At 44.1% G+C, this 24,026-nt stretch overlaps 1 protein-coding gene across 1 annotated transcript; it reads right to left on the bottom strand.

The window, feature by feature from the left end:
* Window positions 1-1,946: 1,946 nt before the first annotated feature.
* E2F7 (E2F transcription factor 7) lies at window positions 1,947-22,960 on the bottom strand. The gene is made up of 13 exons (XM_069773284.1): window positions 22,885-22,960; window positions 22,600-22,680; window positions 19,080-19,355; window positions 16,915-17,083; window positions 14,163-14,447; window positions 13,358-13,516; window positions 12,146-12,283; window positions 11,117-11,311; window positions 10,344-10,428; window positions 9,298-9,817; window positions 8,167-8,437; window positions 6,518-6,942; window positions 1,947-5,171 (listed from the first exon to the last, which is right to left on the bottom strand). Exons 2-13 carry the CDS (start codon window positions 22,678-22,680, stop codon window positions 4,995-4,997), a joined length of 2,781 nt encoding a protein of 926 aa, XP_069629385.1. The 5' UTR covers window positions 22,885-22,960; the 3' UTR covers window positions 1,947-4,994.
* Window positions 22,961-24,026: the final 1,066 nt, after the last annotated feature.

The raw sequence follows: 24,026 nt of genomic DNA, 5'->3' as shown, positions 1-24,026 counted from the left end.
CCAGCCAGAGATGGGGGAAAGACATGAAGTCTGACGTCTCATGTTCAGGGTGAAAATTGAGAACTTTATTTGTTTGGAAAATGGACTAAAATGGAGAAGCTCTGACTGAGGCAGGCCTTTTTGTCCCCTAGGAGGTCCTGCGATATCAGACTTTAAGGTCACGGCATTTTGCAAACAAGCAATGCAGCCTTTCGCCCACTCACCAGCAAAGTTGCTGTGGTCTCCAAAGGGAGCAGGGGAAGGCTTCAGGCTCTCGGACTTTAAGCTGGTGCTGAGTGACAGCATTAGGATTCATTTAATCGCTCCAGGAGGCCTTGGAGAAAGCACTTGAAAAAATTTCCTAAATTCTCATCGCATTTCTGGTGCAATAAATGAATTTTGAAAGAATCTGGATGTTAGTGCTTACTGCCCATGTGGATCTTCTCAGAGGATCACAGTCAGCATGGCTTAAATTTGCCTCGTTTGTGTATGAAGCCTTTCTTTTTACCCCTTTACATCCTGAGCTATTAAATTTTAAATTATTACGCAGGGCACAGAGCCTTGCTCAGGAACATCCTGGGCTGGAAGGAGAAAGCGTTGCCATGATCCAAGCACTTCTCAGGAAATCCTCCTTGTTGACCAAAAGGGCCGGTGAATACCTGCTTTCCTGGACGTGGTGGGAGCAGGCTCTGATTTGCTGCCCGTTGGAGACTTCCCTCTTGCTTCTGCCTCTGACTGGGTTTGCTAGCAGAATTCAACACCTTCCAGCATCAGGGGGTTATTTTTGTCTCCCAGCTGGCTCTGGGCTGCCCAGTGCTGTGGAGCATTAAGATGTTATCTACAATGGCACTGCTTCTAATTTTCCCTTTCTATAGAGAGAACCAAATCAGAGGGAGTTTGATATTCCCCTCTAATTATTTTTTTTACTTCAGAAGGGGGAGGTTTAAGTGTACCAGTGAGGGCGAGAACTGCTAGAAGCTACAGCCCTGCTCCTCCATAAGGAAATGATGGCCATGGTCTTGCCGGTGGAGCTAGGGCAGGGTTAGGGCTTGATAGTGCTTCTCATAGCATAGTTAATCTTATTAAACTTGTCATCCTTCCTCTGTCAGTTGGAAGGGAAAATGTTTATTGGTGGAGTCACAGGTCAAAAAACCCCCAAAACAATATTGAGTGAGCTGCTGAGTTTTCCTTTTAGAAATGAGTTTTGAGGAACTCGGCTAGTCGCAACTCACAGGCGTTTTGCAGCCGTTGTTGGTGACACGGGACATTAACCCACATCTCTAATTCCGGGGAGGGGGGAATACTGGGCCTGCTGATATCAATAGTGAACTTGCTATTCATTTTAATGGGAGCAAACTCGGCTTTGGGTCAAGCTATCTTATGTGTGTCTGATTAGGGAAGGGGAAGAGAAAGGGAAACGGGGCTATGGCCGCATTCTCCACTTCTGGTTTTTTTACGAGAGGTTGGTGGTTAATAAACACGCACAAGCCAACGCCAGCTTCTGCTTGTGGGAAACCGGCCTCTGCATCAGGGCCTGCCTCGCTCTTGGGTGTCTGCAGCCAGCGGTTGGGCAGGCATTGCTGCCATCCTGTGGAAAACCAGGAAGGACGCCTGTGGGGTCACGGGGCAGCCGCACAGCGGTGGTGGGACGGGCCCCCACGGTGGCAGGGCTGGGGATCACCTTGCATGATTTTGGGCCAGGGCCATCAGGTGTTGTCCTGGCCAGCTCCAGGACTTTTAAGAGCCAGTTTGTATTGCATTGGTCCTTGTACCTGCAACAGCTGGAGTGGGAAATGTGTCCATGCTGTGTAAAACAGCCGGAGGCGAGAGCCGCTGGGGCGAGCTGTCATCCTCTGCTGCTTATTCAGTGCTCAGATCCAACAGGGACTGCTCACCTGGATGTGCGGTGGATGGATATTTCTTTTCAAGGGTGCTCTCCATACTGAAATCACAGCCTCAGCCTTGGTTTTAATTCCATTTTTATTCTGTAAAAGTTTAATATTTTGCTAAGAGATAGTATAAAAAAAAAATATTCAACCAAACAGTGTGATTGGAGTAAAGCTATATGCAGACAGCTAAAAAGATGGCTAGAGAGCAGGAAAAGCAGGACGTCTAATCACTGAATAACAGTTATAAACAGCAATAAAATTAATATCTATATTAAACTAGCAGTGCAAAGATACAAACTGGAAGCAGCTTTACATTAAAAATACAGCTTTTTAAATACAGAAATAGCACCAATTTACAAAAGACAATCAGAAATGTAAACGTGGCAGGTAGATTCAAGTATAAGTTATACGCTCACCCTCCTCAGCAATGGTCTTGGGACAGGAAGGTTTCACAAACCCTGCAGAACATCCTGGGTATGCACTTCGCCTCAGTGCAAATACAAATTCTGCTTTTCCAAAGCTATTTTGCTGATGAGTTGTTCCTAGTTTATTTTAGTTCTTAGCTTTCAGTGAAGGCAAAGATAGGAAAAGTAAACTCATTCCCTCCTGACAACCAACCTTTTCTCCTCACTGGTCTGGTTCAGCAGCTCAGGTACTGCAAGTAGCATTGATCCCTTTGCCGCCCGACTGCTTCGGTGGTCCCACTCCTATTTTAGTGGGAAGTTTGCATTGACAAAAACAAGACAGCATATCAACCCCCTTCTTCTCCCAGGTCCAAATCTGCTTTTGCAACCATGACCCATCGAACTGCTTTGATCCTGAGGGAGTCGATCCTCATTTCTAGACCTGCTGTATGGAAACTCAAAAGTGGAAGCAGAAATGGGAAACTGAAGATCCATTTTTACTCCCTAAATTTTCAAGTATAGTTAGGTTAGTTATGGCACAGAATAACATTACTGACAAAGCAAGGCAATTTTTGTGATGACGCTTCAACTGGAGCAAAGAGCCAATACTAGCTCTGATCCTCCTCTCTGCTCCCAGCTGCCGTTTCACTAAAAGGCTGCACTGTAGTAGAGGGGAAGAGACAAGATCTGGAGAATCAACATCAACCACGTCATCCTGAACCCTAGCAGCCTGTTTCCAACCCCAACAGCAACAAATGCACACTAGTGGAAGTGCAGGGGCAGCACCATGCCAATTACACATTGCTTTTCAAAGTCAAATTAATTTAAGTGGGCGTATAAGAAGAAATAATTCAGAAGCAAAAACTGTAAACTTTCACAACTGTAGTGTAATTTAAAAAAAAAAAAAACAACAAACTTAAAATTTAGCAGTCTGAAGATTTCTCTTTACCACCCCTGAAATTCCTATGATAATTCTACTATAGATTTTCTTTCAATGAGGGCTAACCAGCCCTCCTTATAAGGCTGTTATTGGTCTATTCTAAGATAAGGCCACATTACTCAAACTCCCAGCTTCACTAAAATTCTTTCTTAAACTCCATTTCCATAATACATTTCATTATAAAAATAAAAAACCTCATCAAATCCCCAACCCCCAAAGTCCTTGCTTCCCTCAACCAACGAAGTAGCACATCCGACAGTGTATCTACCGTTGGAAAACCAGTACCAGTACCAATGAGAAGAGCTGATAATGCTGGCCTTATGTTTACTAAAAGTCCAGAGTAACATGATGTCACCAGCAACACTTTCTGTCCTTTAAACAGGAAATGGCACAAATTTAATTGCAGATTGCTACACCAGTGAAAACATACCCAAGCATAAGAGCATTAGCTCTTAAAATTATGTCCTGTGTTATTAATAGCACCATGCATTATTTGAGAACTCTGAATGTTAACCGTTAGACTTTTCTTCTCCTTTATCTTCTCTTAAGGAATACAGATTAATTTTTTTCCCACTGCCAAAATTCACGGCTCTTGCTCTTTTCAGCTTCTTTTTTATGGTTTAGATAGATAACATGCCAAAAGATAAGATCTCCCTTGTCTTCCAAGTATGCTCAAATGCACTATTAACTAGTTATGAAATTCTTGCAAGTGAAGAGTTAGGCACTTAAGTACATACCCCTTAAGTAGACTTAAGTAAACCACTAAGTAGGCACTTAAGTAGACTCAGGTAAGACTGAATCTAATCATGTGGTTAATGACTTACTAGTATTCCTTGGTCACAAAGACTAGACTATATATTTAAATGGGAGATGAAGTCTTAGCACAGACCTCTCAGTGGCTTGTCACTCTCAAATTACTTTGTCAAACTTATTTAAGGAATCAGGTTTTGTATTCTTTACATCTAACTTGTACATTTTGCTCAGAGTGAAAGAAAAAAAAAAACAACCAAGGAATAATACAGTTCATTAACACAATTATAAAAATGTTAACATTCACAGTTATTTTGGTCTTAATATTTTTCACATGTATACATTCAATCATACTGTGTTATTATTAGGTTTTTCTAATAACAAGTGCTGGGCAAATTGTACAACCACCAACTGACATTCAAGTAATCCTACCCTGAGAAAATCTGTTATTCTGAACCTGCAAAAAAACTTTTTTGCACTAAATCCCACTCCGCCGTACAAAATAAATAGCAAAAGGCTGCACTGCAGAGGCAGGATTTGACAGATTGGAACCAAGGAAGCAGTTGCTCTCACAACTGGAAAAGTTTATAATTTTCACCACAGATTTACTCAGGGTAAGTAGAGTACATGCAAAAAAAAAATGCTTACCCCAGATAAGTGCTAGACATCTCACTTAAAACCATGAAAAAAGAACCCTTGGGGACTCCAAGAAAATCTGTTTGCATCTCCTCATGGCAATAAAGAGAGTTTTCCAAATTAAAACCACAAATACAATTTGATGCCCACAAGGCCATGTGAAGGACAGCATCTGAATTCAAATCAGTACTGAAGGAACAATTCAGTAAAAGGTTTTCAGTATCAAGGATGATTTGTGAAGAATGTGGTTAACAGAACCAGTGGGTGATAGATAGCGGGGAAGCATGCCAAAAGGGATGACATTCTGACGTACTCCTCTTGTCATGTAAGAGATTGTTCTCTTGTAATCGATACAGGGGCCTAAGACAATCTGCCCACCCTTTGCAATGAGTGGAGTTAGTCAGGGCTGGTACTAGAGATTTCAAGTCTCCTCTGCACAGAGCTGGCATTTCTGGTCTGGTTGCCTTCATTTTTCTTCCATGCAACAGGGTCTCCAAGACTTCCGGGAGTTTTGAAAAATGCCTCATGATGTGCAGGACGAATGCTCTTGGGAGTGAGGGGAGTTGACGAAGGCTATTTGTGAAACAAAACCGAAGCGATTCAGTAGGGTGTTCTCAAAGTCTACATGCAAGCATGCAAACAGAAGACAGCTTGTAGACACTAAGCCCTGTACCCTGCCACTATCAGGAACCACATCACACATCCTTTCAGAAGCTGCACATGAAAAGCTACAGGCTTTGCCCCTTTCTGTTCTGGAGCTGTCTGCCAGTACATCATTGCTGGAAGCTGAAGGCCTCTATCTCATTTCCAACTTAAATGTATTCATGACTAGTTCACACTCATTCATTCTTATGCCAATCTTGTCCTTTAGCTTAAATGTCTCTTTCCCTTCCTCGGTGTTTTACTTGCTTTCTTTATTTGTTAGCATCAAAACAGATCTAAAATTAGTCTCCTAAGCCCTGGCCACTTCTATTGTGAGTGTCACTGTACCGTAACCTCTAATGTTAATATCTGTAATAAGATTGGCTGCCAACTAGTCTCTATTACAGACTTTTTCTAAAGCTCAAACAAGAGAAATATAAAGTAACATTCCTAAAGCTTCCAAAAGTTCAATCTATTAGTCACTGCATTAGACAATAGAAAAATAAATCACAGATTTAAGAATATAAGCTAAAGCAGTGCCAAACTGTCATTGCTAATAGTTGTAAAGACCCAGGTAACGCAGTGTGACATGACTGTTTCATGTCACTCATTGTACTTCAAAAAAATGAGTCCTTCACTTCTAAATTTCTCTTTTTCTCTAACACACAAGTTCTGTTTCTATGGTAGATTTAAAAAAAATATCTTTATAAAGAAGACCAACAAAACCCACAAGAATCGTTTTCCCCCAGTTCTGATGCTGAAGAGAGATCAGAATGGGGTGAGGAGGTAACCCAGGACACTACTACCTAAGAAGTGTTGCAGCCACTTGACTCCTGAATTATGACAATCCATCCTCCTGCCCACCTAATGTGTTTCTGTAGCCATTGCATAACACACTTACAATGATAGTGTCAAATGGGGAAAAAAATATTGACTCAGATTTCTAGGGAAAAAACCCTGTAACTCATTTTTTTCTCTATTCCTATAAGATTTTTAAGATTAAGATTTTTATTATTTTTAAAATTCTTGTAAGATTTTTAAAACTCACCACTTCACCATTCAGGGCTAGATGTGCTATGCTGGGCTATATCTTTAACACTGTCCCAAGCCCCACCACTGCTACAATATGGATATGGAAACTAAGTGGAAGACACCAGCTCCCAGCGTGCCAACTTACCACTCTGACACACCAGCACTAGCCTGCAGCACAAGCTGCCTTCAGGCCCAGTGACCTGGCACCGCTGTTTCATCGTCACTCAACCAGCTTTGACTCTTACCTGCTGCAGCTTCAGAAGGGTCACTGGATGCCCCATACACACGGGGGAGTCCAGTTTAACAGCACCGCAAGACCTTGCAAGCACAGGACTCAGGTGCAGAGTGGGGTGAGCTGGTTGCTGGGGATCCACCGAAGGCACGGGTGAGACCTTGGGGGTAACCACGGCCGTGGTGCCTATGAAAACAGGCGTTGTTGATGCCAAGCCAGACATACTGAAATTCACGGAGGTGGCAGCTGAGAAGGAGCCATCGGGAACTGGGGAAAGAGGACCGGTGATTGTGGGAGAACAGACGAGAGGGAAGGAAGCCAAGGCTGCTGACGGCACCACGACACAGGGGACGCTCAGAGAAGGTAACTGGCTCGCAGCCAGGCTGATAGCACCAGGGGCTTGGTTTGCAGAGAGCAGGAAATTAAAACTGCTTAATCCTAAACCAAAGAGAGAAAAAGCAAGGCATTAATACAGTTGACAAATTGGAATTAAGCTATTATAACTTCGTCTAGAACAGGAAAGAGAGATGACACCAAAGAAAGAGACAGGCTGCCCAGGAAGAAAACTGTGACAAAAAGAAGAAAACTGTCACAAACCTGTGACTCTTCTGTCAAGCTCCCTTTCCTTACCTTCTTCCATCTCCCCCCCTACTGCCTGCTCACTATATCTGCATCCATTTACTTTGTTCATATTAAGTACCAAACACACACCTTGCTGTTTTCCGCTTCTAACTTCAGTTACAAGCAACATCTTGGCTAAACAATTCTTTCACTAACAGGAATCACATCCTCCGTTATATGACAACATATGCATTGCTTTTAATAAGGGAAAAAAAAAAAAAAAAAAGGAAAACACCCACAAAGATATACCCCAAAGGCGCTAATTTTCCTGAAAATGGCTGAAATACTGTTTTGAAACAGAAGCTGCTCCAGTTCCCAGTTTGTCTGACCTTGCAGGCCAACAGGTTCAACATTTTCAAACTGAGTGTCTCCATCCTATAAGTGAAATCCCATAGATCTCACTCCGTGCCACAAGTGAATCGGATACTAAAGCAGTAGTCGTGGAAATCTGCCACATGTATCCTGTTCCCACAAAACACTCTTCCACTCCACACAAACACAGGGATGGAAAACAGTGGACATGAAATCCTCTTGTAGTATTTTCAGCTACTTCCTCCCCATCCCTACCATGTAGTATGAACAGGCCTGGCTACGCTCCCAGTGCCTCAGTTTTTCTGGGGCTATCCCGATGATGCATGTGACAAGACAGTACAAAGTTCATAGATGACTAAATTCACCCACTCAGGGGGATGCTGTTGCACTATTCTGGCTGCCTTACTGCCAAACCTAGACTTCCAGCTCCTTCAAGTTTTGAATGCTGGATAGGTGTCTTTTTTGCTGCACATAATTCAAGCATGCAAGCACCACATTATTCATCTCTATTAATGTTTGAGTACCTCAGAATAATGCCTGTATTTTCACGGAAGCAACAGTTCATCTGGAGTCAAGAGAGTTCAGAGCTATTAAACTACTACAGAGAACTGCTGACAGTTTTTGTGCCAAATATAGACTTATTCACCTATCTGTAGGTCTCCCTATTTGAACAGCTCAGTGAACAGATGCAGAAGTTTGAGTGCCTCTAGATCTCATGGCTCTCCTTACCAGCAGTAGGCTGAACAAAAAGATACTGTGGTAGGAAAGGTTGATTGGCATTTTCTTTGGAGATGTGCTCTTTTCCTGGAGAGGGCTCATCAGGGTCTTTATTCTGAGACCATTTTTCTTGCTCCTGAGAATCTAAAGGCTTAGTAGACTCCTCGTGTACAGCCTCTGGAACAGCAGGACTTGCATGGTCAAGATGAAAATCTTCTAGATGTTCAGCAGATGTACAGCCACTTCCTGGGGTAGATTCTGCCTTGGGTGACTCAAAAGGCTTCTAAGCAAAAACAAAAAGAGGAAATGATGAGTCCAAACTGAAATAACACAGTACAATGTCTCTCATGCAGTTTCCTCAGCTACGGAGTAAAATGTGCATCTATGCAAAGGGGCAGCACAAAACTCATTAGCAAGTCACCAAGTTAAACATTTTGTTTGAGGTTTGAAGAACAATATTAGCGATGCCTAAGCCCTGTGCTGTAGTTCACTTTCAGTACTTGGAGACACTAGATAAGAAATACCTGAGTTGGGGATTAATTTCTCTTTATTGATAAGGAAAACCCCCTGACAGGACCTTGAGCCTGACACCCATTTTCAGTAGTTAAAAAAACCTGTGATATAGATGCACTTCACCTTCACCACCATCTCCTCTTTCACCAGCCTGCTGTGGGCAACACTGGGCATGAGAGGGAGGGACTCAAGTTGGAGAGTAGGGGGGAAGTACAAATCACATTTGCTGTAGCTTGGTGGAGCAAGCAATGCTGCTGCTGTCAGGGGAAGCCCAAGCTAACAGGGGAAGATGAGGAGTAATGGTCACATTGATTGCTTCCCCTCTGGCAGGCTGTTTTGTTGAAGGCAATGATCAGGACACTGATTACAAAGAACAGCTGACCATCACTTCACTATGCAAAGCAATCACAGTCCATTTTCCCCTGGTAATGTGAAAACATCTCCCAGTTAATGCCTGTACTTCCTGGCACAGCACCCTTACAATTTTATTAATATGTGGGAGGCAGCATTGTATCTGTACCTGTAACAGGAGTGGTGTAGTGAATTTTTTGCTTCTGAAAACACTATCTTGGGCAAAAGTCTTTCCTCCCTAACAGGAAGCCTAAGTGATAATGAAATTCACTTCTTTACCTTGGGTACTACAAGTGAGAGGGGCACATCACTCTGTTCCATGGTCTGCTTTTTAGCAGCTGGCTCTTCATCATCTACAGGTGCAGAGGGTGATGCACACTTGTGGGAGCTGCGTTTCTGGCAGGCAGCTGGAGGTACAGTGGTCTGAGCTTCTGCACTCCTGTTTCCCATGTCTCCTGCGGTGGGCAGGGTCTCCCTCAAGTTATTTTCCTGAAGACCACCACACAACATAAAAAGGGATGAAGGTGGGAAGCACAGGAAGGGTTGATTGGGGAGCAGGGTAGGTTTTCCATTTTCTGTTTTGGAGGCTGCTGGCGTGCAAGGATGTAGAGCTTGGCTGTTGACCCCATTTGGCAGCGACAGGTTTGGCACATCTGCCTGAACCACAGGGAAAACTGCCTGAGGCAAAGGGTTAACACAAAAATCAGAGTCCCCTGGAACTGGAAGAAGGGAGAGAGGTGAGGTTATGCTTGGCTTCCTTGCTGAATTGAATATCGTTTCTGTGGCACAAGCTTTATTCCTGAAAAAAAAGTAATGAAAAGAGGAAAAACATTTAGTCCAAACCCCCTATTTTATGCTTAAAAGCAAACAGGTACATTGTTGGACATAAATGTGGAAAAATTCTCCCCCCCAAACCACTACTTTTACACAGTTTACAAGGAGGATCACCTTTTATTATTTCTAATTGCACAGAAACAGACTTGTCAGGGTTTTGGCAGAACAATAATGCTTTCAGTTGCACTTGACTAGAGTCAATCATTCGCAAATGAATTCAAATTAGCATGGGTGTAGAGAAGACCCACTGATACAACAGAGAGGCTCTTCCATGGAATCATGATTTAAAGGACAACAGTGGTACAAGTACAGGTGGGTATAAATTCGCCATGAAAAAAAAAAAGCAAGCCACGCTGAGACCTATCAGCATTAAAATAGTAATAATGAGACTCTGCAGCATTTTTCTGTCTCAGTCTCATCAATGGAATCTAGCCTTGAACTAAACATGACAAGCACAAAGCTGAAAGTGGACAGAGTTAAAACCAACCTACCTACTATCTTCCTCTATTTTCTGCCTGCAGACAGCTGCTAGATTTATCATTTTGGAGCAATATTCATCTGAATTCACAATACAGGCTGAAAGAACAAAGGAGCATTCAATTAATAACAGGTAGGTTTACCAAGCATATTTTGATACTGGCCATATAAAATAATTGGTATAATTTTTCTATCCTGGCACACTTTTATAACATCCACTAATCACCTAGAGCCAGAATCTGCAAGACACTCAGAACTCTCAGTCCCACTGGAGAGGTGCTCCAAATCATCATTTCCTATAAGAGGGAACTGTGAAAAGCCCTGTAATTGCTTTATCTTTTTTAACAGCTATCCATTAGATTGTTACAGTAAATTCCACTATATTAGGAACCATAAAATAAAGCAAGCTTTTGTGGCTAAAGAATCTTTCTTTTATCTATACCAAATTTTCACAGAAGAAACTGTAGTATAGTTGCAGTTAGTGGAGAACAGAAACATTTACCAGAAAACAAACTGCAGGTTCAAGGCACTATGACCCAGATTCATCTCATCTAAATTTAGGTGCTTGACTAGAGGCCAAAGCACATGACAAAACAGAAGTCTCATACTTCCTGTGACTTCTCAGAAGTCTCATGTCTTCCATATGGACAGCAGAAATATAGGCACCTCCCAAGGGTAATTCACATATTTAATTAGGCTGATTCACCCTATCAAGTGCCTTAAATTGGTGGGCCCACAATTGGGCAGATCTAGCGGGATACAAAAGAACATGCTCATTAGTAGTTACCTTGCCTCTCTTGACGTGGGCTGTTGGGCTCAGAACTGACTTTCCTTCTGGTCCCTTCACAAGGCTGTGCACCGTTAAATGAAGCGTGACGTGTAAATCTTTGTTTTCCAGTAGCACAGATCTGATACGGGACACAGGCTCCTCTCTGTGTCCCTGGCAGAGGATCAGATGTTGGGCTATGCCCTCTCGGCTCATCTGTAAGAACATAATTTTGTACAACAGTCCTTCAGGGAACACAGCTCATCATTTAGGCTTCTGCCATGTTACTGAACTTGGCCATAAGAGAGGAGGTAACCTCTATGTCATCTCAAACCCCACAACACTGAAGCAGACCTAAGCTCAGTAAGCAGCGGTAGACAAGATAAGGGCTTCCCTCCTTTCCATTCCATGGCAGCTGCAGCAGCAGCTGCACTCTAGTGTGCGTAGCCAGGAGAAAGGGTACTAAGATGGCATTAATACTATCCTTCACTTCTGCTTGGTCCTGGCACTGGTTTGACCCAAATACATTACCAAAGGGCTTCCTTTTGCTCTGGCTTCTAGCCCAGAATCAGCAGCTTACAGAGATGCTTTGGCCCACTGCCTCCTTCTTTGCAGAAAAACCTTTTGTGTGAGAGGACACGTGCAAGAAACAGCCCTGCTCTACCTTGGTAAGTCCACTTACAAAGAAAATAATTCACTGTCTAATTATGACAGAATTACTGAGATTTTGCAGCCCAGGAAAGCTGTGGACCCAGATTTGGAGATGTAGGCATTATCTGCCATTGTTCTACAATTCATATAGTTATTCATATGGTTATGTAAGTCGGTGTAAAAATACCAGCAAGACACAGTATCTTTCAACATCTGTCCACAGCTCCAGCCCTTGAACGTAAAGTCTAACAAGGGCAAATGTGGAGCTGGCCAGCAGTTATTAATCACAGGGCAGACGATGAATGCTAAGCCATTCTTTACACACGGAAAACAACCTTTAACCACTTGGTAAGTGACTGTCAAACCAAAAAGAAAAGAGTTGCGAGCTACACAAGTTACCGGTCTTTCCAGGGAACTCCACAGGCCCAATCCACTTGAAGGCTGGTTTGCGTCCTCGTTCCTCCGTGACATGAACTTTCTTGATCAAGCCTAGGCTGGTGAGAACATTGGCGATATCATACAGTCTTCGTACCTTTGCTAACAAGAAAGGGCAGAAATAGTCAAGACAGTCATGTTTACAATGCATACAGTACATATTTACACAGTAATTTCATTCCAGGATATCACCACAGCTTTCATAGATGAGGTGGGTAAAATCAAATTGGGATGGACTTAAGCCACCTCCTATGAAGCCTGCCATGCCAGCTCCCATCTGCTTGTCACTGCTTCTTCGTATCTTAGGTTCTTATCCATCTTAGCTGCTCAGCTTCAAGCTCACTTACCTCACTTTGATGGAAAAGGGTTAGGGAGTGATTACATCATGAGCTTGCCCAGAAAGGGCAGCTACCTCCACGAGGTAAAAACAAGCACATGGGGGCAAGAGGCACATGAGTGCACAGCTGATCACAAGAGGACCCATACTTATCATCTAAAAATGTAACAGTCTTAGAAAAATCTCTGTGACTCCAGTAAATAATATGCTTGAGCTGAATATGATACCCACAGATTGTCCAGCTAAACTTCTTACATCCCTCCTGGTATTTGGCAGAGAATTTTAAGACTGAAGTGCAAGTACTTTATTTTAAAAGTACTTTAAAGACTTAAAATAAAAGTCTTTATTTTAGAAGAATTATTTACTAATGCTGAGTTTTTCCATGTTGTCCAAGGGATCAAAGTAATAATCCCCACTAACTGAAAAGCAAACTGTGCCATCCAGCTGTGAAAGATTTCTGGTGTAAAAAGGAGAAGTAACACATTTCTGCAGAGAAAAAAATGAATTCCATTAAATTAAACCACATGTTTCATTTCAGTAAGTTTTGAAATGTCATTCAGAATGGTACAGGAAACAGGGTTAAAGTATGAAAAAAAATTCAAACAAAAAAAAAGATTTTTCTTCATTCTGAATCTAAAACTTGGAGATAATAGTCAAACTGACTCTTCCCCACCCCAAGCTCTGTTTTCACAAACTGGCGTTTACAATTAAAAAAAAAACCCAAACCGTATTTCAGCAAAAGATTCTTGACCTGCTCTTGCTGTTACCTACTGGTGTCAGTCCAAACATGCCCGTTTTCTTTACTGACTGATTGATTTGCTTTTCAATAGCCAGCTTACTTTTAAATTTGCTGTGGTCCACTGTATCCTGGGTCTCTTCTATCAGTATCTTTGCTGCGATGTCCAGAGTGACTATCTTGGTCTTGGAGACAAGGAACAGCATGACAAACTTTTGGCTCATAATCCGCAACGACTTGTCCTTTCTGCTGTTTGCAGATGCTGTGTTACAAATAATACCCAAGCCTCTTAGCATATGTCATCCACCACAGCCAGAAAACTAGCAAGTAGGTTTCTCACACACAAAAGGGGTAAAGTATTTCCTTGTCAGGAAGCAGAAATCTTTTGAAAGGCAGCAAATAACTGAGTAATGCAAAGAGAAGTCTCTCTTCAAAAGGCAATAAAAATTAAAGCTTGGAGAAATAGCTTTTAGAAAGTCAGATTCCAAAGCTGATTCTATGTTACATTACACGTTTTGTGCCACTATAATTTTGTGACTCCAAAGGACTTTGTAACTTAAAACACTGTATTACATGGGCAGCATGCAAAGAGTAGACAAATGGAAGATGGCACCTTCTGTCAGGATAAAGCATTTAATGTCAGATACAGGTGGGAAATGAAGAACTGAAGTGTCTGGCATAAGTTCCTGCCAGTCTGTAGGACAGAGAGAAAAATCCATCCTGAGAACTATGCTAGGGACAGGATAGAAGGAAGGATTCTGTCAACTCTGTGGTGAATTCAGCAGCTTTTTGAAAAGAATAATTTTTTATTATTTAATTTAAAAGCAAAGCAAGGGGAAAAGTCACATAGTAAACTGGAGAAAGAGACTTGTGTCTGTGTATCACATCATACACATCAGTTATCTTACCAGAGGTGCAATCTGGTTCTGAAAAGTCCAGTAATGGTCTGTCTTGAGAATCTGGAATAGTTTCCTTTTTCCGTTCTCCAAATTTGTACTCCAAGTCCTGCTCCTTGTGCTGGAAGAAGGTCATTAGCTCTCCATACTGCAGCTCTCCTGCTTCCTGAAGTGTTTTCAGAGTTTGACTGAGGTTGTGCCGGCCATGCCAACAGTACTGGTTCTTGGCCACACGGCTAACCAAGTGCAATGACTCCAAGACGTTCACTATATCGTAAATTCGTCTCCGCTCAACTCCTGTTTTAAGAGGGGGAAATAAAAAAACCATAGATGCTCATCTAGTTTTAATGTGCTCTTCAGCAGAAGCGGAACAGAGAACAGGCTAGGCTGTTCTCTAATACTGAGTGTTCACAACACATTTTTCACTGTTCATCTGGACACATTACATTAGACCCATCCAAATTTGCACAATTAAGAACTGACTTATGTATGGCCAGCCCCATCGTGTGATAATCTTTGTCTGTTTTCTTAACTGCCGGCCCAGCCATAGCTTCAGCTTAAAGCATCTACACTGTGTTTAGAAGAACTGATTGCAGTCTGCCAAGCCCCACTCACTCAGACCTAACCAGACTGCCCTGAGGTTTTAAAAGCACTTTGGCCCTTCTAGTCAGAGAGCTTCAGGGCTCAGACACATACCTGTACACAAGCTTGTGTGTAACAGAGGGCAGGAAAGGGTCTGAGCCTGGCACTGACACAGGGTAGACACAAAGCCCACTCCCACGGGAACCAGTGGGAGCATGGTCCTCCACCTGCATTTCCCATGGCACAATTACTTGCTAAGCACGTACCAAGCAAAGGAGCATCAAAGGATTCACAAGGTGCAAAGCAGTGGAGAATGAGACCCACTGTTCCCAAATGCAGCAGAAACGAGTCCTTTTTGCTGGCTGGGTCTGCACCAACAGGAAATCTATGAAATATGTCCAACTTGGGTTCAGCCTGACTGACATGAGCAAGGTTGGGGACTGAATATGAACAGGCTGGTGGCTCTGCTCACTGTCCCAAGTGCTCACGTCCAGCACTGTTTGAAGCATGGCTGTTACATGTTAACACAGTGCACTATACACTGGTGACATCATCTGTGCCAGAAGTCCCATAACGGTTAACATCAGCTGAGCAGAACAAGTGCTAGCCAAGGGGAAAGGTTTTGAAAGACTTCCCTGTGGAAGGCAAGGCCTTGATGCATCTGTTTACCCATCTGGAGAATATGGATAATACCTACCAGCCTCAAACGGATATTGGGATAAACAATTAATGAGTATTTCCAAGCGTGTGGAGATCTTGGAGTGAAACATACACCAGAAAAACAAGAGTGCTACACATATCCTGGTGTCTGTCAGGCACCAGCAGCATAGCCTCCTTTGTGGTCTTTCCATAGGTCTTCAGTGAACAAAGCAATATACATTAGTAGCAAAAGCTGTATTGCAACCGTCATTAGTTACACAGAGAGCAGCAACATCATCAGTGAAAAATTTAGTGGTCCCTGAAGCAACTGGATAGAGGCAAGCAAGGAAGTGAAAACCAAAGAGACAGGAACAAATGCACCCCCTTCTGGGAGGTAAAATCCCCAACAGTAAGTTTTAAAACAAAGTTTCTAGTATTTAGGAAAGCAAGGTAATGCCACTCCCAACACAGAATAAAGCTCTACTCATGTTCAGCTGTACAAGGTTGGAGCATGAGCATCACATGCAAACACAGAAAGGAGTAACTGCAAAATCTAAAAGAACAATTTGTTTAAAAAGTAATTTATTTAACTATTTACTTCACCTGAATTCTCTCCTATTTCCACTTCCCATTAACAAAGCAAATAAATGAGTATTTCAAGGACTTTCTTACCAGAGTCACAGAGGACATCACTCTTCTGTTCTCTTTCTTTCGAAAACAGACACATTTCATTTTTGCTACCTCTTTTCTGTAAAATACCCGAGTTCTAAAAGTAGATACAATATTTATTTAGTTTAAGTCTAATTTTGTAAAGCCCTTCCTAGCTAAGAGACAACCTCTCCAAGGACCTCGATCTTTTTGTTATTGGTGTGACCTGGCTGAGTCCTCTCTCACAAGTTTTAATACTTCTCTCAGATTTTTCATTAATCTTTTAGCTAAGACCAAACCTAACAGCAGACCCAGCAAATAGCCTACTCGATACCCTCTTGCCACCTCAATATAACGCATTTTCTCATTCTACTCTTGCAGGTCTCCTGGTAACCTCCCCTCACAAGACAATATTTAAAGCTAATATAACCTTGATGAACCATGAGATCTTGGAAGATATAATGTCAGGCACATTACTGAAGTCAGGCAGTGAAGCCAACTGATTTCCTACACCTACTAGTTTGCAATTGTTTCCCCAGACATTCCATTTTGACAAAATTTGTTGTTTGTAAGTCCTCCTTCAGAGGGTTTGTAACTCATAACTCCTTCAGTGCTCAGCAAATTGAAAATTTAAGAAAGCAACAGAGTTGATAAACAGACAGATCTGGGTAGTAAAAAGTCAGAAAGTAGATTTCAAAATGGTAGCACTATCAAGCAGTAAAGACACTTAGGAATATTAGGCATTTCCAACTCTTGATTAGTATGATTAGAAGAACATCCAGACCCAGGGAAAGGCAGACCGTGAATGTATTCTGTAAGAAGGATGATCTTTTGAAGGCCCTCCTGTTGGGTTACTCCAGGTGATCAGTTACCCCATTTTTGCAGGTATACATACCAAGAATTGAAGCCACTTCATCCAAAGAAATAGTAGTTTTTTCAGTTGACAATGGATAACTTGGATAGCGAGCTAGAAACTTTTGGCACAAGAGTCCTAAGCTTTTCTGTTTTCTGCTGGGCCTCTGCTTTTCAAATTCATCAACCGTGCAGTCGTCTACCATATCATACTGTTAAAAAATAAATGTTAACCCTTTAGTGCAGAGCTTTAGCAGCAAGGCATAGCCAAGTGAGGGATATGTCAAATGTTAGCAATATTTAAGCTCAGACTTTCTAATAAGGAAAAAAACCCATGGACTCCTTGCAAGCACCAGAGTACTTGGGTGACACACTTTTGCTTGCAAGCTCTTTTTAGTTAACCACACAGAAAAACTCTTATCTGCGAGATCATACAATAATGGTTATGCATAAGGAAACAAAACAGTAAGACCAACCACCCAAGACTAGCAGATGGTAAGATCCTACTTGGCAGAAATATTTCTTTTTGAGAGGAGGAGGAATATTCCCTCAAACACCTCTGGATCTAATAAACCAGAAGATATACAAGCCATCAAAGAGTTCCTGCAACACCTCTTTCAAGAGATTTTACTGCCCTTTACAGTGCCTCTATAACTTTAAGAAACTGGGAGTTGGGGAGGGAGGGGGACGATGCTAAGAAACTATAAAAGGCACCACCCAGTCTCTGAACCTTAACCTCAGTCAAGCTGTTAGCTTAAGTGAACTCTGTAGGATGACCTGAATATGGTCTTTCTGTCCCTGCAGGGAAAAAAGAAAATAATAAAACTGTGACGGCAAGAATGTATGAAGAGGTATGTTTATTTATTACAAAATGAGAATCAGGGAGGTGTTTTTTCTGCACTGGTAACTTTGGGGTTTTGCTTCTGTGTCAAAAAAAGGAGGGAAAAAAATATAATCTTGCCCTCTGGCAAAGAAAAGCTGAGAGTGGTGGCAGCTGTTGAAACCCACGTTTCCTTGCTTATGAGATCTTAACTGTCCTTTGCTGGTTGTGACTAAGTGACCTTGTGGCAGGCTGTTGCTCTGATTGAATTCTTTGAGTTTTATATGGTATGGAAATAGCAGTATTCTTACAGTAACACTTTTACATCTTTTGTAAATTAACTTTCTGTGTGGAGAAAAGTATTAAGTATAAGTTTTATTAACTAGAAGATATTTGAACTCTTTATAGTAGCCACGCCAAAAATGCAATATGATCTTAGCAGGCTTGGAGTGGTAATGAACTAACATTTAACGTTGACTATTTTTTACTTACTGGAAGCAATGTTAGGAATTATCTTTAGAAAACTGTTTGTTCCTTTATGACTATCTAAGCTGGAGAATTCTTCAGACTACCATCACTGTAGATGCTGTAAAATCTACACTTGTAGAGTGACCTGCACCTATCAAATGATGCTTCTCAGCAGGAGGACCCCAGAACTATCTTCTTCTCACTGATGTCACCAAGGAAGGATATTCTATAAGAAATAATCCAGAAGAGGGAAAGCAGTGGTTGGAACAACAAAAAAAAAAAGTCTGAAGGAGGAAAACTGTAATGATACTTAATTACATCCTGACATCATCCTCTCCACTTCCTAAAGCAAGGACAGGGATCAGCCCCCACATTGCCTGAGCCTTGGCAAGTAAAAGTCTTCCTAACACTTAAGCATGTTGTCTGACTACTAGCTCGGCGGCTGAGGTGGAAAGGGGGAGAAAGGTTTCAACTGACCGCTCTGATGGGCTGTTGTGGACAAGGTATAGGATTTCAAAAGTATACAGAAAAATATGCCTTTTCATTGTCGAATTGCTTTTGAAAATGCTGCCTGTCATAATGATCTGGCAATTTTCTTTCTAATGCAGTTCAGAAAATAGCATCAGAAGTAATTAAATTGGGGAAAATGACACATTTAAGCTCTACTTCCTTCACTGTCCTTTTAAGTAATATTCAGGCTGTTGAGGGGTCTCAGGTCAGTTACTAGTAAGACAGTTACTTTTAGTCTTTGAAAGTTCTGCTACTCAGTCAGTGCTGTGTAGGCAACTGTCCTTGGGAATGTTTTACAATTCTGCAGTTTTCCATAAGAAGCAAAGGACCAATTGGAAGAAAACTGAGGCACAACTTAAGGAAGGTCTGAGTCCTAACTGAACATAAGTTAACCATGTTCTGAGTCTCACCTGTAACGAATCAGGTGTGTCACTCTGCTCACTGTTTTCTATGGGTCTGAAGAGCTCTTTCTTCTTTTCCCTGTCCCTCATGTCAGGGCTAGCAGCACTAACAAGCATCTTCAGGTTAGCAGTGGGGGTCCAGGGATCAGGCTGAGGTCTGTCGATGAGCTTAACAGGTGTAATTGGATTTCTTTCTGGGGTGCAGCTTTTTTGCTTTGATAAATCAACTGGTTCATTCTTAATGGGAGTCTTTGGTGCCATCCTGGATCGATCAAATATATTTTCCTATTAAAACCAAAAAGTTCTTTAGACACAACAGGAAAGAAAACAGTCCAGCAATCAATTTCATTGTTCTTACAAAGGTAATTGTAGTGACTCATGCCTTGGCACTCATAGCTATATTTAGCACAGTTCTTCTGCCTTTGTTGGAAGTGGTAAAATACTCTACATGCTAGCGTACTGGAGGTAGTGTGTATGAGATACCACCCTGAATTACAGAACCTGTGGTCAACCAGTCAAACTTATGGCCTATCAGGCTTTTGAACTCTGACTGTTATTACACAAACATAAATCACCAAATTGGATTAAAACTGAAATAATGCATTGGTCACATTACACTTAGCAAAACAGGGTGTTCTGCTTGAAAGGTCCCCAGTGAAATGCCATGCTGGGGATGCAGCTCAGACTGTCATAAAATGTCAAACTAAAGCGGATGTCACTTCATGTGCAAGTGAAGCAAGCTTTGCATCTGCACTGTCTGCTGCTCAAAACAATGAAGAAAATCTCCATAACTGCATTCCTTGACTACGGCTAAGAGCTGCTAGAAGGAAAAGTTTAATTCATCAGCTGATTTTTATCATTCTTTGAATGAAGCTCAAGTCCCTCCAGTCCCTAGCTGCAATCAAACTTTTTTCATATTTCATCTTCAGGTCCAATTTTTCTCCTTCCTTTTACTGCAGGAATGATCACCACAGACCAACTAATTTCAAGGGACTGACTGAAAAAAAGCATCAATGGTATCCTTGAGCCAAGACATCTGTTTCTGAGCAACAAGAGACACTACTTCCCTCTTGCCTGTTAGTCCAAATAGCTAATGAAGATTAAAGGAATGAAGTAAACAGGATGCCATACTGGCTTTCTTTGCAGGATATAAAAAAATTGAGGTCCAGTTATCCTAAACCTGGCACAGAGCAGGACTTCCAGAAAGGCCCATGCAGAAAGTTGTACTGTTGCTTTTTGCCCAGGGAGATCAATGATCTTAGATAGTCCAGCTATCACTTAATTCTCCTTAATACCCTATAAACAGGATAATGTGGTTTTTTGGAACTCTAGCTAATATTGCTCAGTGGTTTCTAAATTTAGTCCCCTGAAATGGTTGCATGCACCTTGAGTGAAGTGAGAGAGAGAAAGCAGCCAAATTATCATCAGAAAGCTAGCAAAGCTTATAACTTGCTGGAATTGGGAGTGAAGCCTTCAGAACCACAGCAAACTGATTTTAAACTATAAATCAGGCTTGAAGTTGTTTGTTCTTCAGCCTAGCTGTGGCTTTTTTGGTGTTGGTCTCAATCTGAGCAGGTCTTCTTGCTCAGACTAACATTTTTTTCAAAATGAGTTTTAAAAATCTGACATGGCAACTTTAAGACCAGATATGGTTATTAAGTATTTTATTTTGTGCTGCAAGAAGTCCAATTCTGAAACGGAATACAGTCTGGAGGAAAACGTTAAGTTACTGTTGGTCTGCTGTAAGAACTGTCCCAAGTTAAGTTTTGCTGTTTATTTGGAGCAATTCAGCTATCACTAGCTGATATAGATATTTAAATAGGTGATTCCAAATATCAGCCTAGGTAGACAGTAGAAAGAAGTTCTAGTAACAACTGGGGCTGGCTTTTACCAGGAGCAGTTCTGTAGCATTCAAACTGGAAATGAATTTGGCACATTGAAAGCATTGTGCTCTGAGCACTGATGGTGAAGGCTTCTGCATACATTCACCTATGAATTACACAAAAGGATGTAATAAATATATCTCTTTTTACAATTAACGGTTAGCCAGTTGTAACTAACTCCACTGTGATAAATAGGGGTCAATTTAGAGGCCATGGTACTTCTCGGAATATATGTTCACATACTGTTGGCACTCAATATATTCTTGCAATTTCACATCTGGCAGTGAATCAACACTTCATCTGTAATGGAGAAAGTCTACCTTCCCCTCAAGTTCCTGTTCACTACAGCTGGTGCTAATGGAACTGCAGTGAAGGCAGCTGAAGCAACCTGCTGTTCCACTACCTCAAATTTTCATGTTTGTGCAAATATCACAATGAAAAAAGTGGTGGAACTACACAAGAAGTACATGTCTACTACCAACCTTTCAGATCTTCATTTCTTGAATGTCATAATTGCCAACTAAGCTAAGAAATGCTTTTACCCCCTCTTCCCTTTTTTTTCAGTAGCTGCAATGCTCTATGAACTCCTAGCTGTATTCCACAAAACCGCAAGGGCAGCTGGTAGAAGTACAAGATTTGCCTTGATCCAAGCAGAGATGGCTTACCAAGTACAAGAGGACAGGAAAGACTGGCTCAATGAACTTAGTGTGTCAGCAGGAACTGAAACAAATATCTGAGATAATAGGAACTGAGTCTGAGAAGAACTATGTGATCGTTGGAGGACTCAGGTTGAGCATGGACAGCAGGTCATGAACTGGGTCTAGTTCAGGAGACATTACTGAGCAAGGTATGCCTGAGGCTAGGTATCCTGTCTCCTGGCTGGTGAGGCAGGAGAGGAACAATAAGCTTGTTCCTTGCTGAGTGGCACTGCCTAGCCTCTTGACCTGGGAACACCAGGGTATGGTTACAGGTATACTTTTCCAGGCCAGAAGGCAAGCATAGTGGACATGTGCATCAGCACGCTCAGACTGCTGCTAAATAATACGACTATACTATTCTCACACCATGTCAAGCCTGGTGTTGCTTAGCTTTTGAACGGTGTACAAAAGTCTTCTCCACTTTACCCAACGGTAGCCACTGGGATGCTTGACATCGCCTAGGGAGTTTTGCTCCTTAAGCGAAAGCTAAAAAACTGTTTCCCTGAGAATTATGCCAGAGTGTAAGCACTTCACTTACTGACACCGGTGGCGACTCACGGTTCTTCTAGTAGATTGTCTTTTTGTCTTAAGGGTAGCGTCAGACACCCCTGTGCTCCAGGTACCGACAGGTAAGATGCTGCTGGACAGACCAGTTGCCCTGGTCCCGCGGGCAGCCCCCCAAACGCTGCCATGGGGACTGAGAGGGACACGATCCGGGGGGCACACGCCGGCCCGGCCCGCCTCCAAGCCCCCCACTCCCCCGGGCCAGGGTTCCGCACCCCAACAGCCTCCACCCGACGGGGGGGGCAAACCCTCTGCGGTCCCAGCCGCCCCCCCCCCCCGATCTTCCCGCTGCCCCCGGGCCGGGAGCGGTGCGCTGCTCCGCACCGGGAGAGCCGGATTAACGTGTGAGGGGGCCAGTCCCTCCCCCCCGCCCTCCCCGCTCACCTTCTGGGCCGCCTCAGCGCGGCCCCTCCGCCCCGGCCGGCCGCTCGCCAGGTCCCTCAGGGTCAGGACGCTCACCTCCATCTGCAAAGCGAGAAAACCCCCTTTTAGCCCGGTCCTTAAAGACGAGCCGCTCCCGCCCCGGGGCAGCGCTCTCCCCTCCCCGGCGGGACGGGAGGGGAGCGCGGCAGATCGGGGCTAGGTTCCCGGGGAGGAGGAGGAGGAGGAGGCGGCGGGGGGGGGAGGCCGCCCCGGCCCCTGCGGCGGCGGGAGGCTCCGCGCCCTCACCTCGGCGGGCGGCCCGGCGGGCGGACGGACGGACGGACAGGAGAGAGGGAGGGAGGGGAGGGGGACTCTTACCGCTCCCGCCAGGCGCCCTACAGACATCGCTTTACAATCCGGCCAATCAGACGCTGCCCGCCGGGGAGCCCCGACCGAGCGGCCGGCCAATCAGAGCGCCGGGCAGGAGGCGCGCGGCAGCGGGGCGCGGGACAGGGCTCCCGCCCGCGCGGGGCCGCTTCGCTCCTTTTCTTCGCGCGGTCGCCGGCGGCCCTCCCCCTCCTCCCCCTCGTCTTCCTCCTCCTCCTCCTCCTCCTCCTCCTTCCCCCTCACCCCGCTCCCGCCGCCGGGCCGCCAGCGCGAGGCGGGCCGTTGGCCGGCGGGAAAGGGCCGCCGGAGGGGTGAGGGGGGAGGGCGGAGCAGGTGGGGCGTCTCTGACAGGGAGGGGTGCGGGCTCCCCCCGGGCTGCTGTGGGGGCCGGTCTGTGGCTGAGGGGCTGATTCCTGACAGGAAAGTGGTGGTGGGGGGGACGGGGACCGTCTTTCCCGGCGCCTTCTTGCATCAGTCCTTAAAATCTGTGAGGGGGGGAGGAAGGGCTGAGGCGGCTGCAGGCTCCGCGGCTCGGGGAAGGCGCCGTCGGGTTGGGTGGCGGCTCGGGTGGAGAGCGGCAGCCCCCGGGCCGTGGGGTCGGTGCCGCGGCTCCCCTCAGCGGGGGCGGGCAAGGCGGCGGGGTGGGCGCTCCTTCCCGGGGTGGTCGGGACGGGGCCCGGGCTGCCGGCAGCTCCCTTCGGGAGGTGTGTGCGGGCAGCCCCCAGCGCAGACCCGGGCGTCCTGAGCACGGGGTGTGATTCTTCACGGTCGTCCCCTCAAACGAGTGGGCTGCCGGGGAGAGAAAGGGAGCAGGGGCTCCGGGGAGAAACTTTTCACGAGCCCCGAGTCAGGCTGCTCTGTGGGTTGCCCTCCCTTGGTACCTCACAGCGTACCGAGATGAGGGAAGAGAGCCTTGTCCAAAGTTAAGGCGTCAGATCCAGGCAGCCTGTGAGGCTGTGCAGTGGTGAGTTTTCAGTTGGCCCTCTTTTGACTGTGGAGGCACAACACTAAAAAAAATGATAGAAAAATTGTCAAAATAATAGCTTGCTGCTATGCAGAAC

This window comes from Haliaeetus albicilla, chromosome 28, assembly GCF_947461875.1.
Source record: "Haliaeetus albicilla chromosome 28, bHalAlb1.1, whole genome shotgun sequence".
Lineage (NCBI taxonomy): Eukaryota > Metazoa > Chordata > Aves > Accipitriformes > Accipitridae > Haliaeetus > Haliaeetus albicilla.
The sequence above is the reverse complement of the archived record's forward strand: the minus strand, read 5'-3'. Positions and strand labels throughout refer to the sequence as shown.